The sequence below is a fragment of the Oncorhynchus mykiss genome, chromosome 3, assembly GCF_057628025.1.
Source record: "Oncorhynchus mykiss isolate SJ-2025 chromosome 3, ASM5762802v1, whole genome shotgun sequence".
Taxonomy (NCBI): domain Eukaryota; kingdom Metazoa; phylum Chordata; class Actinopteri; order Salmoniformes; family Salmonidae; genus Oncorhynchus; species Oncorhynchus mykiss.
Genome location: NC_143024.1, coordinates 56,632,685 through 56,646,309, shown reverse-complemented (window position 1 = coordinate 56,646,309; position 13,625 = coordinate 56,632,685). Strand labels below are relative to the sequence as shown.

The 13,625-nt window shown below is 41.7% G+C and overlaps 2 protein-coding genes across 5 annotated transcripts in view; both read right to left on the bottom strand.

Annotated features, from left to right (window-relative positions):
• Positions 1–9,753, bottom strand: part of LOC110520005 (villin-1) — a 27,547-nt gene extending 17,794 nt beyond the window's left edge. Inside the window, exon 1 of one of the 4 annotated variants that reach the window (XM_090229585.1) lies at positions 8,658–9,753. The gene's annotated coding sequence lies outside the window, so the exon portion shown is untranslated. Of the gene's footprint in view, positions 1–4,429; positions 4,537–8,428 lie in introns of those variants that run through there. The other 3 variants (XM_090229587.1, XM_090229588.1, XM_090229586.1) reach the window with 3 other exon arrangements.
• The window catches only part of cd18 (CD18 protein), a 24,853-nt gene continuing 20,675 nt past the window's right edge, over positions 9,448–13,625 (bottom strand). Inside the window, 4 exon segments of the mRNA NM_001124435.1 lie at positions 9,448–10,504; positions 12,370–12,536; positions 12,810–13,021; positions 13,341–13,560. Of these exon segments, the coding sequence (NP_001117907.1) occupies positions 10,439–10,504; positions 12,370–12,536; positions 12,810–13,021; positions 13,341–13,560 (665 nt within the window). The 3' untranslated portion in view covers positions 9,448–10,438.

Sequence of the window (13,625 nt, the reverse complement as noted above, 5' to 3'; positions counted from 1 at the left end):
GGTATCTCAGACACAGATTAGGCTAAACCGAATCTCTGTTAACCATGAAGTAAACTCTTGCGTAATTTTGTCATCTGCACACAATCTGATCACGAGACATTAGGCTAAGCCTAGTCCTGAACAAATAAAACATTTCAATAGAAATTTGGCACAGAGCATGTATTTTTGTCCCGGACTAGCCTATGTTTAATCTGTATTTAAATGTCCACTGCGAAAAGCCTTGAGTTGAATATCAGATAGATATAATCCCCAACAACATAGGGACAAAACGTCCACATAACAGGACTACTATTCCACCCTTCTTTGGACACTGTGTTAACAAACCTCCAGACGAGCTTCAATGCCATACATCTCTCCTTCCGTGGCCTCCAACTGCTCTTAAATGCAAGTAAAACTAAATGCATGCTATTCAACCGATTGCTGCCTGCACCTGCCCGCCCGGTTCTGACTTAGAATATGTGGACAACTACAAATACCTAGGTGTCTGGTTAGACTGTAAACTCTCCTTCCAGACTCACATTAAGCATCTCCAATCCAAAATAAAATCCAGAATCAGCTTCCTATTTCGCAACCAAGCATCTTTCACTCATGCTGCCAAACACACCCTCGTAAAACTGACTATCCTACCGATCCTTGACTTCGGCAATGTCATTTACAAAATAGCCTCCAACACTCTACTCAGCAAATTGGAGGTAGTCTATCACAGTGCCATCCGTTTTGTCACCAAAGCCCCATATACTACCCACCACTGCGACCTGTATGCTCTCGTTGGCTGGCCCTCGCGTCATATTCATCGCCAAACCCATTGGCTCCAGGTCATCTATAAGTCTTTACTGGGTAAAGCCCCACCTTATCTCAGCTCACTGGTCACCATAGCAGCACCCACCCATAGCACGCGCTCCAGCAGGTATAGTTCACTAGTCACCCACAAAGCCAACACTTCCTTTGGCCGCCTTTCCTTCCAGTTCTCTGCTGCCAATGACTGGAACGAATTTCAAAAATCACTGAAGCTGGAGACTCATATCTCCCTCACTAACTTTAAGCATCAGCTGTCAGAGCAGCATACAGATCATTGCACCTGTACATAGCCCATCTGTAAATAGCCACCCAACTACCTCATCCCCAAATGCTTTTTTTCTTTCTCCCTTGCACCCCAGTATCTCTGCATATCTATCACTCCAGTGTTTAATTGCTAAATTGTAATTATTTCGCCACAATGGCCTATTTATTGCCTTACCTCACTAATCTTTCTTCATTCGCACACACTGTATACAGACTTTTCTATTATGTTATTAACTGTGCTTTTGTTTATTCCATGTGTAACTCTGTGTTGTTTGTGTCGCACTGCTTTGCTTTATCTTGGCCAGGTCGCAGTTGTAAATGAGAACTTGTTGTCAACTGGCCTACCTGGTTAAATAAAGGTGATTTTTACATTTTTTTTAAATAAAACAAAAAATTGTCCCCATTGAAAGCATCTTCCTATTGAGAGTATAAGGGCCAGCTGGATCAGTATGCTATCTGTGGCTGGCAGACAGGCTGGCTGCTGATAGACCATAGAGGATGCATAGTTCAGTTTATGAGAAGTGGACCATGACGTGTTATTGTGCTGTGTTTGCTCTCTGCCCATTTCTTGTAACCGCAGACTTCCCAGCTGTCTCCATATGGCTGCTAAACCAAACAGCAGCCATTGCTGAAACAGACTAAGCGCTCTATTCAATCAGATTCTGCGACTGGAAATCTAAAGGTAATTTCCGATTGAGCCGCCATAAGCAGCGTTTACCTTGAACGTAGTCTCCACTAAAGCAGGAAAGCCAAATTTCTCCGATGCAAATTGAATAGAGCCCTAAAATGTCTATCACACTGTGTCCTTTGTAGCCCGAGTGTTTGTAAATCAATCAATCATAAGCCCCACCCTACATCATTGGTACATTTACTGATGGGTATAACGCTCATAATTACAAAGACCCATGATAGGCTATTCACACATCCACTGCGAAACTAGACCTCCGGTTGGGTAAGCAGGACGTTAGGAGATGACTTCAAAATCCGCCACCAGGGGGAAACGGTGAGTGCTATTACAATAAAGTAGGCTTGGGTTTTGCTAGGGCATTGTGGTCGGAATAGCAGGTGGGCGTAAACTGCGAGCTCCAGCTCTGAGGGTTACTTGTCCAATCCCAGTGCTAGGCACTCGTTTTTTTGGTTTGTTTGAACCCTATCCCAAAGCTTAACCCTTAACTATCGAAATTAATGCCTAAACTTAACCTTCGAAATGTGAAGCTTGTAGACAAAGGTTTAGACATCTGATTTTACAGTGAGACTCTGAGAGCTTGATGATTTACTCCTCCAGCAACTCATTTGTGTATGGTTGGTCAATGTTAGTGTGTGTACTGTATGTGTTTACTGTTTACATTTATACCACTGCTTAATCTACATCCTCAAAAACTTTATTACTATTATATTTAGTCTATTAGCATTTCCAATTGAGGATAAGTGAGACCAATGCACTCATAATTTGTCTTTCTACTTATGAACTAACCACAGTATAGATGCGTGTATGCTTATCATAAAACAATAACTTTATGAGGAAAATAATTATCCTCTAACTGCTATTCAGAGGTCTGTTGATAGAGTAATACAATAATGACTCATTGCAACCACACCTATATTCGCTGTGTCCTGATTGGATAATACTCTATGATGAAGGAGGGGCCTAACGTTGGTTTAGTGACAGGTTGACAGAGGACACTCCTCCTCCCACATCTGTTCCCAGGCCAACCAACCATGAAATGAATCCCACTGATTTCCTCAACCCAGTTCAAAGGTGGAGATGGTTCATGATCGGTGAACTTTTATTGCACTGTGATAATCATCCTGCCTGTGACCTCAAGGTCCCATAGCTTTACAGTTACTACCAACCCCTGACGTTGACCAAGCAGGGCAGCACCCTGTGGTATAATATTGACTGATATGGCCCCATCGGGTGAGGGCCTGGCATAGTGCCAAATGACATCTCTCCTCTTACTAAGGTGATGTAGGGTAGTAGTGTTGTAGATCCCTCCCCATACTATAACATCTACACTACCTTTCAAATACTTGGGGTCACTTAGAAATGTCCTTGTTTTTTAAAGAAAAGCACATTTTTTGTCCATTAAAATAACATCAAATTCATCAGAAATACAGTGTAGACCTTGCAAATGTTGTAAATGTCTATTGTAGGTGATTTTTAATGGAATATCTACATAGGCGTACAGAGGACCATTATAAGCAACCATCACTCCTGTGTTCCAATGGCACGTTGTGTTAGCTAATCCAAGTTTATAGTTTTAAAAGGCTAATTGATCATTAGAAAACCCTTTTGCAATTATGTTAGCACAGCTGAAAACTGTTGTTCTGATTAAAGAAGCAATAAAACTGGCCTTCTTTAGACTAGTTGAGTATCTGGAACATCAGCATTTATGGGTTCGATTACAGGCTCAAAATAGCCAGAAACAAATAACTTTCTTCTGAAACTCGTCAGTCTATTCTTGTTCTGAGAAATGAAGACTTTCCATGCAAGAAATTGCCAAGAAACTGAAGATCAACAACATTAACAATGTCTACACTGTATTCCTGATCAATTTTATGTTATTTTAATGGACAAAAAAATTGCTTTTCTTTCAAAAACAAGGACATTTCTAAATGACCCCAAACTTTTGAACGGTAGTGTACATCCCCTCAACATGTGGACTACAGTGAACTACAATAACTCATACAACGGTAAGACACTGTTTCACCTGGTTGATCAGTCAAGTCCCCATTTTAGAAAGCTGCACAAGTTTAATACCAAGTTTAATGGTCTGGAAATTGTTTGTGTGTGTAGACACGATACGTCCTAGTTTTTTAGCCCAAGCATTGCCTAATTTCTAAGGGACTGTGCCTGTGGTCATGCCCTAGTTGTCCTTGGTTTTGGTTCATTAGGTTGCTTTCTCCACCCTTCTCATGCCATCTACTAACATGTAAAAAATACATAGGAAAATTTGCACACAAATGCTAGCTGTGAAATGGATCACAAAAGCTAAAAAAGTAGCCTACGTGTATCTATTACAGCAACAACCATGTCACGGCATGAAGACTTTCACCATCGGTGCCCAAAATCTACAGTGATCCATCCTTTTTCAATGCGTCAAGCTGAAGTGTTGTACAGTCATTTAAATGTCTGTGTATCCTAATACCAATATAACATTTGCAGGTTGACACTACTGTAGCTGATACCGGCATCTAACGCAGGTCAGCTTAGCCTACCTCTCCAAGGCTCCACAGTAACCAAGTCAACATTTCATCCTTTATTGTCTACATCAAGACAGAGCCTGTTCAACATAAACCCTCTTTTATCTTCGCGGAAACAAACAGGAACAGACCAATAGCTTGGTACGTTGTACAAAGGACTCACCTAATGTGGTGGAAGCAGGAGTGGAGAGGAAAGGGTGAGATATGTCAGGATCTAGCAGGATCTTACCACCCCATTTACAGCACCTGCATTTTTCCCTCTCTCTCTCTAACAGACACACACACACACACACACACACACACACACACACACACACACACACACACACACACACACACACACACACACACACACACACACACACACACACACACACACACACTTGATTGTCCATTACCTCAGTGACCATATATGGCAAGCAGATGTGATATGCATACAGGTGTGTGTGCCTTCTCTCATCTAGTGCCGAGCGACCTTGTTCCTAGAAACAAGTGTTTAGTCCATAGCTGTCTCATTGTGTTTGTCCTCCTCATCAGTAGTGACTCATATTTACTTGTGGTCAACCCTCTCCTGCCTGCCCTTGTTGTTTGTTTGCTGTTGAATATACATTTAGAGGAACACTTTATTTTAGGCTATAGAAAATTACCAGGTATTTCTATGAAAATTATTCTTAATTGCACAGTAATGACTTGTGTGTTACATGTTTGTTTTTTCCCCAAACAATTGTGTTAAATTCTTTTGAAGAAAGTCCTAGAATGTACAGAACACAATATCTCCATGAATACCATGAAAGCTAGCCGTTTTGTGTTTGAGTTGGCTTTGGTCATCAATTAGTTTCAAACTGAACGTGTTGTATCAGTGAAATTCCCATTCAATATTAATGGAGTTGCTTGGTGATTTGGAGTTTGTTATAAGTATGGGTTGTTTCTGTGTATTATTGGTCTGTCTGTGGGTTTGGTCAGTAAAGGGAAGCACAATTAATCAATACGGCCCAGGAGGGTGTGGTATATGGTCAATATACCATGGCTAAGGGCTGTTCTTACGTACAACGCAACGCAGAGTGCCTGGATACGGCCCTTAGCCATGGTATATTGGCCATATACCACAAACCCCCAAGGTGCCTTATTGCTATTATAAACGGATTACTAATGTTATTAGAACAGTAAAAATAAATGTATTGTCATACCTGTGGTATATGTTCTGATTTACCACGGCTGTCAACCAATCAGTATTCAGGGCTCGAACCACCCAGTTTATAATGCAGATAATACAGTGTGTGTTATTTGTTCTTCGTTGGTTGTATTATGGTTTTCTGTAGGTTATGCACTCTTAGAAAAAAGGGTTCTTTGGGGTTCTATATAGAACCTTTTGGTTTTTGGATGAGCTTAAGGAACCCTTTCCTAAAATAGGTATATATACTGAACAAAAATATAAACGCAACATGCAACAATTTCAAAGATTTTACTGAGATACAGTTCATAGAAGAAAATTAGTCAATTGAAATGAATTCATTAGGCCCTAATCTATGGATTTCATATGACTGGGAAGAGGCACAGCCATGTGTGGGCCTGGGAGGGCATAGGGCCACCCACTTGGGAGCCAGGCCCAGCCAATCAGAATGAGTTTTTCCCAACAAAAGGGCTTTATTAAAGACAGAAATACCACCCCCCCCCCCCCCCCCCCAGACGATCCCGCAGGTGAAGAAGCCAGATGTGGAGGTCCTGGGCTGGAGTGGTTACATGTGGTCTGCGGTGGTGAGGCCGGTTGGATGTACTGCCAAATCCTCTAAAATGACAGTGGCTTATGGTAGAGCAATTAACTTTCAATTCTCTGGCAACAGCTCTGTTGGACATTCCTGCAGTCAGCATGCCAATTGCATGCTCCCTCAAAACTTGAGACATCTGTGGCATTGTGTTGTGTGACAAAACTGCACATTTTAGAGTGGCCTTTTTGGTCCCCAACACAAGATGCACCTGTGTTATGATCATGCAGTTTAATCAGCTTCTAGATATGCTACATCTGTCAGGTGGATGGATTATCTTGGCAAAGGAGAAATGCTCACTAACAGGGATGTAAATAAATTTGTGCCCAAAATTTGAGAGAAATAAGCTTTTTATGAGTATGGAAATTTTGTCGGAACTCAAAGGGTTTCTGTATAGTACCTTTTGGTCAATTAAAAAAAAACAACTGCCATTCCAACATGAACATGCAAGAGGACAGTGGCGTGCGTCACACACACACACACACACACATGCACACACCACAACAATTTACAAACCCTAACCACTTACAGGCTAAGCATGATGTACAGTATGAACTACAGCTGAACCAAGTAGCCCACCAATAAACACATTATTTTTCAATGTAAGGTAAGCAAAGTTGATTATTTATTTCAAATATATATATATATATATTATATGAATATATATGAAGCCAAAGTAATAAACTATTAGCTAGACGAAGTTTAACGTTATTACAATGTGAGCTAGCTAGCTAATTTAGCTATATAATCCAAACATCTAGGCTACTCTTTCAAATAAACACAATTATTTTAAATGGGATATGCCAAATAGAACTACAGACCCAGCCTGACATTGGCAATTAGCTAATTGCTAATTTATTTCAGTATTTCAGTGTGGAGACAGTTGAGGAGACTATACTTAATGAAGCCATTAGACGACTGTTGCTGACTCAGAGGATGTATGTATAAATGATTTCTAATACATTATGTAAAATAAGTATCAGTGATTCAATAGCCTAGTTAATCATTACATGACTTTTAACACACAAGATTTTGCTGTCTTGCATTAGCCCAGAACTACCAGAAGATCTCTCTTTTGGCTGCTGACAACAACTGCATGTACACTGAGCAAAAAATATAAATGCAACATGCATGTAAAGTGTTCCAATGTTTCATGAGCTGAAATATAATATCCCAGAAATGTTCCATATAGGGAGTTCTAGGGAGTTTTTCCTAGCCACCGTGCTTCTACACCTGCATTGCTTGCTGTTTGGGGTTTTAGGCTGGGTTTCTGTACAGCACTTTGAGATATCAGCTGATGTAAGAAGGGCTTTATAAATAAATTAGATTTGATCAGTGCACAGGTGCACCTTGTGCTGGGGGCAATCAAAGGCTGCTCTAAAATGTGCAGTTCTTATCAACCCTCCAGGTCTCCTGACCACAATCCAAAATATGGTCTGAAATGCACAAATGATTAACCCTTGTAGTTCCTCTCAGCTTTATGATGACCTGCAAATGTATACACACACGTCACACACACACACACACACACACACACACACATGCACACACCACAACAATTTACAAACCCTAACCACTTACAGGCTAAGCATGATGTACAGTATGAACTACAGCTGAACCAAATATTGAATGAAGGCTGTTATTCAAGCCTTCTTGTTATCATGGAGGCCCCTTCCCTCAGCCAACCACTCTCTTCTCTCCCTCCTTGTCCTTCGTTGGCCTCTCTGTCTGACCACTGTCCAAAAGATCAGACCACTGTGGTCTGACTCTGTGTCATTTGGACCGGGTTGCCTTCGTTTCCCCGGGCCAAATGGATCTTCAAAGAACTTCACAAAGTTAAACGGACCATTCAAATTTGGCAAACGCTAAGTGGGAGGTGCACTGCTACAGTGGGGAGCTGTTTGGTCCACTAATGGGCCGGACTTTTGTTCCCCTGAAGTCATGCAACAACTCAACACAGGAGCCCCTCAGAAACGCTGCTGATTAGAGAAGAGGGGCGGGCATGGGAAAATTCAGAGCAAGACAGGTTACCGAAAGGTATCTACGGACTTGCCAACACTCAGAGGCACAGGCTACACGTGATGTACAGACATGCACGTACACATGCATACACCGACAAACAGTAGGCTTCGTACAGAGACACAGAAACATTGCAGGCAGCGCCATACATACGGTGCACTTCCCCTCAGCTTTGCAATGACCTGTGATTGCATACACACATCAGATAGACAGACAGACACACACACGCAGTAGGCGCGTACAGAGACACAACATACACACAATGCCAGTAGGGGCACACAAACAGTGCACATATGTAAGCAGGCTCAAAGAAACAGATGACCTTAAACATCCATACAAACGGACACACTAACACATTACACACAAACACGTGCTCACACCTGCTGACAGCTCTGAAGCCCTTAGGTGGAAAGTCAGCCCTAAGGGTTTGACTCCAGGTCTCGTTTACTCACGAAACAACCTTCTCCCTTTCGGAATTGGTGTCCAATCCACACTAAATCAAAGCCTGTTCCCAGAGTCGTGCACCACAAGCGCCGTGCACCACAACCCCCCTGGAAACACAAGGAAACAAACAAGGAGCATTCACCCGTCAAACACTGCTTCACCTACCTCAGTCAGGTGGAGGGTGTGTGTGTCTCCTTGACAGCGTCAGTGCGTCAGGCTCTCTCTCACAATCTCTCCCTCCACCTGCTGCTTGTGTCTCGGTGAACTTCAGCCCCTTGTGTACAGCCACTCCCTCTGCCTCCTCCAACTCATTAACCAACCCCTTGGTGCTGTGGTGGTGGTGCCTGGAAGGAGATAAAGAGAGCCAGCACCTCGGAGCTGCCTGTATCCCCTGTTGAGTGGCTGCCACTGGGTGCTCCTTTCCTGGGGCTGGGCTGGCGGACTCTCACCCTCCTTCCGTGGCTCTGGGTGAATGGTTAGTTCAGCTCCATGGCTCTCCCTTTGTGAAAGTGCTACGGAGTGTCGAAGGCCCTCAGAGAAGGGGATAAGACCCAACCTCAACAATCACACATAGGAGACCCAGCTCCCCCTGCCTCTCTCCGTAGTTCCCTCTCCCGTCCCCCCCCTCCCCGTCTCTAACACAATGGGCCGATCAGCTGGTATGGCAAGGTTGCACAGGATTTTGAGCGCTTGGGAAGCTGCAGGTTGCAGAACTTTCTGTCTTGTGTAGATTTGAAAGTCAGGTATTTTCCTGACATCAAGCTTTGCATAATAGGAAGATGAGATAGTAGATTTGTTGATAATATGAATTTGAATATTATTAAAATGTAGGGGGAAAAAGGAAGGGAAGCGCTGCTAGTGTACACAATAGTAGATCTTTGTAGATGCTCTGTCGTTGTGATGACTGCAGAGTGCATCACATTCTCTTTCTCTGAATCATGAGCTGGAGTCCATCAAATCAAGAGAGAGTTTTATTTGTAATGAAAAATATCAGTGATCGTTTGCTGCTTTACACAATATTTCCTCATAGGATATGTAGAGTCATGGTACATTGTAGATTTGTAAATAAAAGCTACAAAAATAATTGCTGTAAGAAATATCATTGAGTTACACAATACATTATTTGAAACTTTAGGATGATTTGGATATAAAGCGTGAATTATCCTAATATAGGTACCATTAACTTGCATTGGATTTGTGACACAAATGCTAAAAAGTTAGCATTTGAAACAGTGGCAAGGTAAACAAAACCAAATAATGGGTTGCTGTCATACCTGGTCCGTAAACTGCTTACAGGGTAAGAAAATCTTTAATAAATTATCCCCAAATAGCAGGAACAGCACCATTTAGTGGTCAGGATGTAGGACCCAACAACTTCAATGACTAATTCCTCTGAACAGGGGAAAAAAACCTCACTCAATTCACTGAGAATACATTACATTGGTTGAAGGAACAAAATTAATTAATAGGGGGGGGTCCGTGGATGGCTTTTGACCACTTCTTTTGATTCCTCATGTCTTACCCATTGTTATCAAAAGTTTGGTCCAAATCGGATATTAGGTACTATAATTGTTGAATATTATATGAATCCTATAAATTAAAATGGCCAATTTCCGTGCAATAAATTAGCTTAATTTCTCAGAGATCAAATATTGTTCCAACAAAATAATGTTGCAGAAATGCTAACGTTAACAGAAACCATTTCAGAATAATCTGAACCTCTTACTTGGTCTTTTTTTAGGTGGAAGGACCCTGTAGCAACATTGCAACAGTTTTTTTCCAATCAGTGCATGATCATTCTTGAATTCAGTCTTGGAACACATAAAAAAATACTATTTGTAAACCAACTTATAAATTGTGGAGAAAAAAAAGCACATTAAAACAGAAACAATAAATGTACATGCATTTGAATCCAACTTGATTGTCTGGGCTGACTGATGTTGATCTTATTCTCCAGTGAAGGTAGGGTTAGCCACGGTGGTGGTCGCGTTCATGAATAGTGGATTGTCTCCCTATTGAGAAAGATAGTAAATTACGTATGATGAAAAATCAGTAATGTATGGAACTCAGATATCTGGAGTGATAAATGCGGTGTCTTGTTTTAAATAGCTGCTGTCTTTGCCAGCCATACATTTATAGCAAATCACAACATTGGCATGGATTTCGACTTACGCACAGTTACTGATCAAATCTTGCAAAAGCGCTTTATAAACAAGTCTCCTCCGGTTCTGGAGACCAATGCTGTGCAGCTCTATCTATTCTCAAAGAGCCCGATCCCAATTAAGAATGTATGCCTTTCCTCCTACGCACTTCTCAGTATTTGGTATTCAGACTTACTGTATTTAGTCGAGTAACGCGCTCAGCAGGTGTGGCTACTTTGCGCACTCTGAATACATTTAATTCAACCACTGAAACCATCCCGCTTGCGGCCAACATATTTTCGTGGAGTTTTCATTCAATGGGGTTTTCAGTACTTTTGTCTTAAGCCATCCCTTTAAATACGAAGCACCTTTAATTAGAATTTTGTCGACAGACTCAATAGAATATATTGCGAGAACGGGTTCAGAATATAAGGGTCAATGAAAGAAAGCCATCTATGCATATTCGTCTCCGTTTCAGCACCAACTGGTGGATTAAAAAAAGACTGATCTTGTAGATTATTTAGGCATATTTTTTGGTTAGAAAAGTATGTATGAATCCTTGAAAAAAAACTTTGAGAGCATTTATGCACAAAACACCGTACAGAAAATACATTTTGATTTCTTCTGAAAGTTACCATATTCGAGTTCAATCCATTAAATATTGGAATGTGAAAAAAAGTACAATAGGGGTTGAACAATAATCCTATAAATCTACCCTAATTCTCACTGAGTTTCATAATCATTCAAATAGGTTACGTGTCCTAAATTATTACACAACGTTAGCCTAAGATGATCCACTAATGCTAGCGACCCTCAAGAACAATTTACAAGGACATGAGAGGGGAAAGGAAGGTAAACGGAATGGAATGGAATGATGCAAAATTAAATGTATGTGGGTATTACTGACAGTGGCTACCGATAGTGGCTAATATTTAGCATGATACAAATTGTAAAATAAAATGGAGAACGGCCTGGGCATATAAGGGTGCACATTTAGTTGCACATTTAGTTTTTTGTCATAGCACTACACAGCTGATTCAAATAATCAAGTAATCACCAAGCATTGCACATTTTGGGGTCCCCACTACCTAGTTTGGAAACACTGGCATACATCAATTCGGCAGGTTCGACCCTACATAAGCCTATAGCTTGGATCTCCAAATTTCATGCACACATATTATAAGGGTACACAATCAGAATTCTGATCGGCACTGCTATTTATATCCCATTTCACTGTGCAGTACATGTCATGTTCATATGATTTTCAGTTTGCTTCCATATGGCTGGTTTCCCATTAGTGTCCAGGGATCATAAGGAAAAATCATCTAAAAATAATTGCTATGCGTATTTACAATCCCCTTCTCCAAATGGATTACTAATTGACACAGCTCTTATCAATAGACCTTACCAAGTTGTAGATTTCAGTGCATGGAGAACGGTGCAATTTCTAAATGCACCAAATGTAAATGCTTTTTCCATTTGGAACTGGTAGGTTCGCTAGATCTTATTCATGGTTTCCTCGCGCGTAAAGGTGGTAGAATTATTAGGGAACTAATTCAAGGTCACATATTCATTTATTCAAGCTCCACTTCAAACTAATAGTGGGTGAATATAGTATGTTATTCTCACGCTTAAGTTCTTTGTCAGAATACGCATAGAGAGAAAAGCACATAAAAAAGGGAATAATGAATCTGTGCCAAAGTGATGATTTCTATGAAGTAGCAAATGTCACTCACCGGGGACCACTTTCCTTTCTTCTGCTCATTCTCAAACCTGCGGAACTCCTTCACGTCTCTCATGTAGAGGATGGCTTTGATGATGAGCAGGATCAGTAAGCCGATCAGGGCCACGCCCGCAATGGAGCCTCCAATGATGGCGTAGATGTTTGGCAACTCCGGACATTCTAAAACAATTATGACAGACATTAACAACCATACATTTTTAGGCAGTCCTGGAGGCTGTAGCATGTTACGTTTACTGTGAAAACATTTGGTAGCAAACATCTCTCGGACACTGTGATTCAGATGCTTTCAATGTGACTTGGAGGCTTCATCTTGATGCCCATCAAACAACGTGGTCGGTCAACTAAAACCCCCAGAAAACATGATCTGTTTTCTGTGGGCTATGAAGGTAACATGGGCATACTTTTTAGTTGCACAAGACATACGTCTCTCACCTCTGGTCTTTAGTATCTGGGCGGAGTAGTTGTCCTCTCCATCCAACTGTTTAATGATAAAGAACACCCGGCAGTTCTCCACATCCCTCACGTCACAAGGCTTACCAGGTGGCAATGTCTCCACCATCTCAAATTCATTAATACTCTTACAGGTCTGGGAGCAGTTCTTGCTGAACGGGCCTGTCTGAAAGCCCAGACACTCGATGCACTTCCTGAAAATAGAAGAACGAGGTAGAGAGTGGAAAACTTCCTTGCTCAACATTTTGTCTTCTCCCTTTAAGGACTTCAACACATGCTTTGGTTCCAAAACCCCTCGCGTTGAGTAAGATGGCAACACGCAGAAATGATATTTTTAAGTGCTACATTCTGTTCTACCAGTCATCCTTTACGGTCAATGGTAACCGTCTTTGTTTGTCCTATGGTTGTGATGCAATTTAACATGTACACGATGGATCCAACAACATTACCTAAAGGGGCCAGTGAATACAGTGGTTGTGAGTGAGTGAAAAAGGTGGGCCCAGGCCGTCTTACCCCTTGGTTATACAGGGAGTCTGGCAGGCGGGACAGGTCAGACAGTAGGGCCGCTGGTAGCCCTCGATACACTTGCACTGGTTACACTGGCATGTGCCCCTGCCGCTGCACACGCTCCCGCTTGGTGTGCGACACTGCTCATCCGACTTCTTGCATTGGCAGGCGGTGCCTTCGTACTCGGGGTTGCATTCGCAAATTTTACAACGGCATTTCCCGTTCCCTTCAACACAGAGACATGATTTTACGTCAGAATTGTTTTAATACTTCACGTGTGTACCCTCAGTC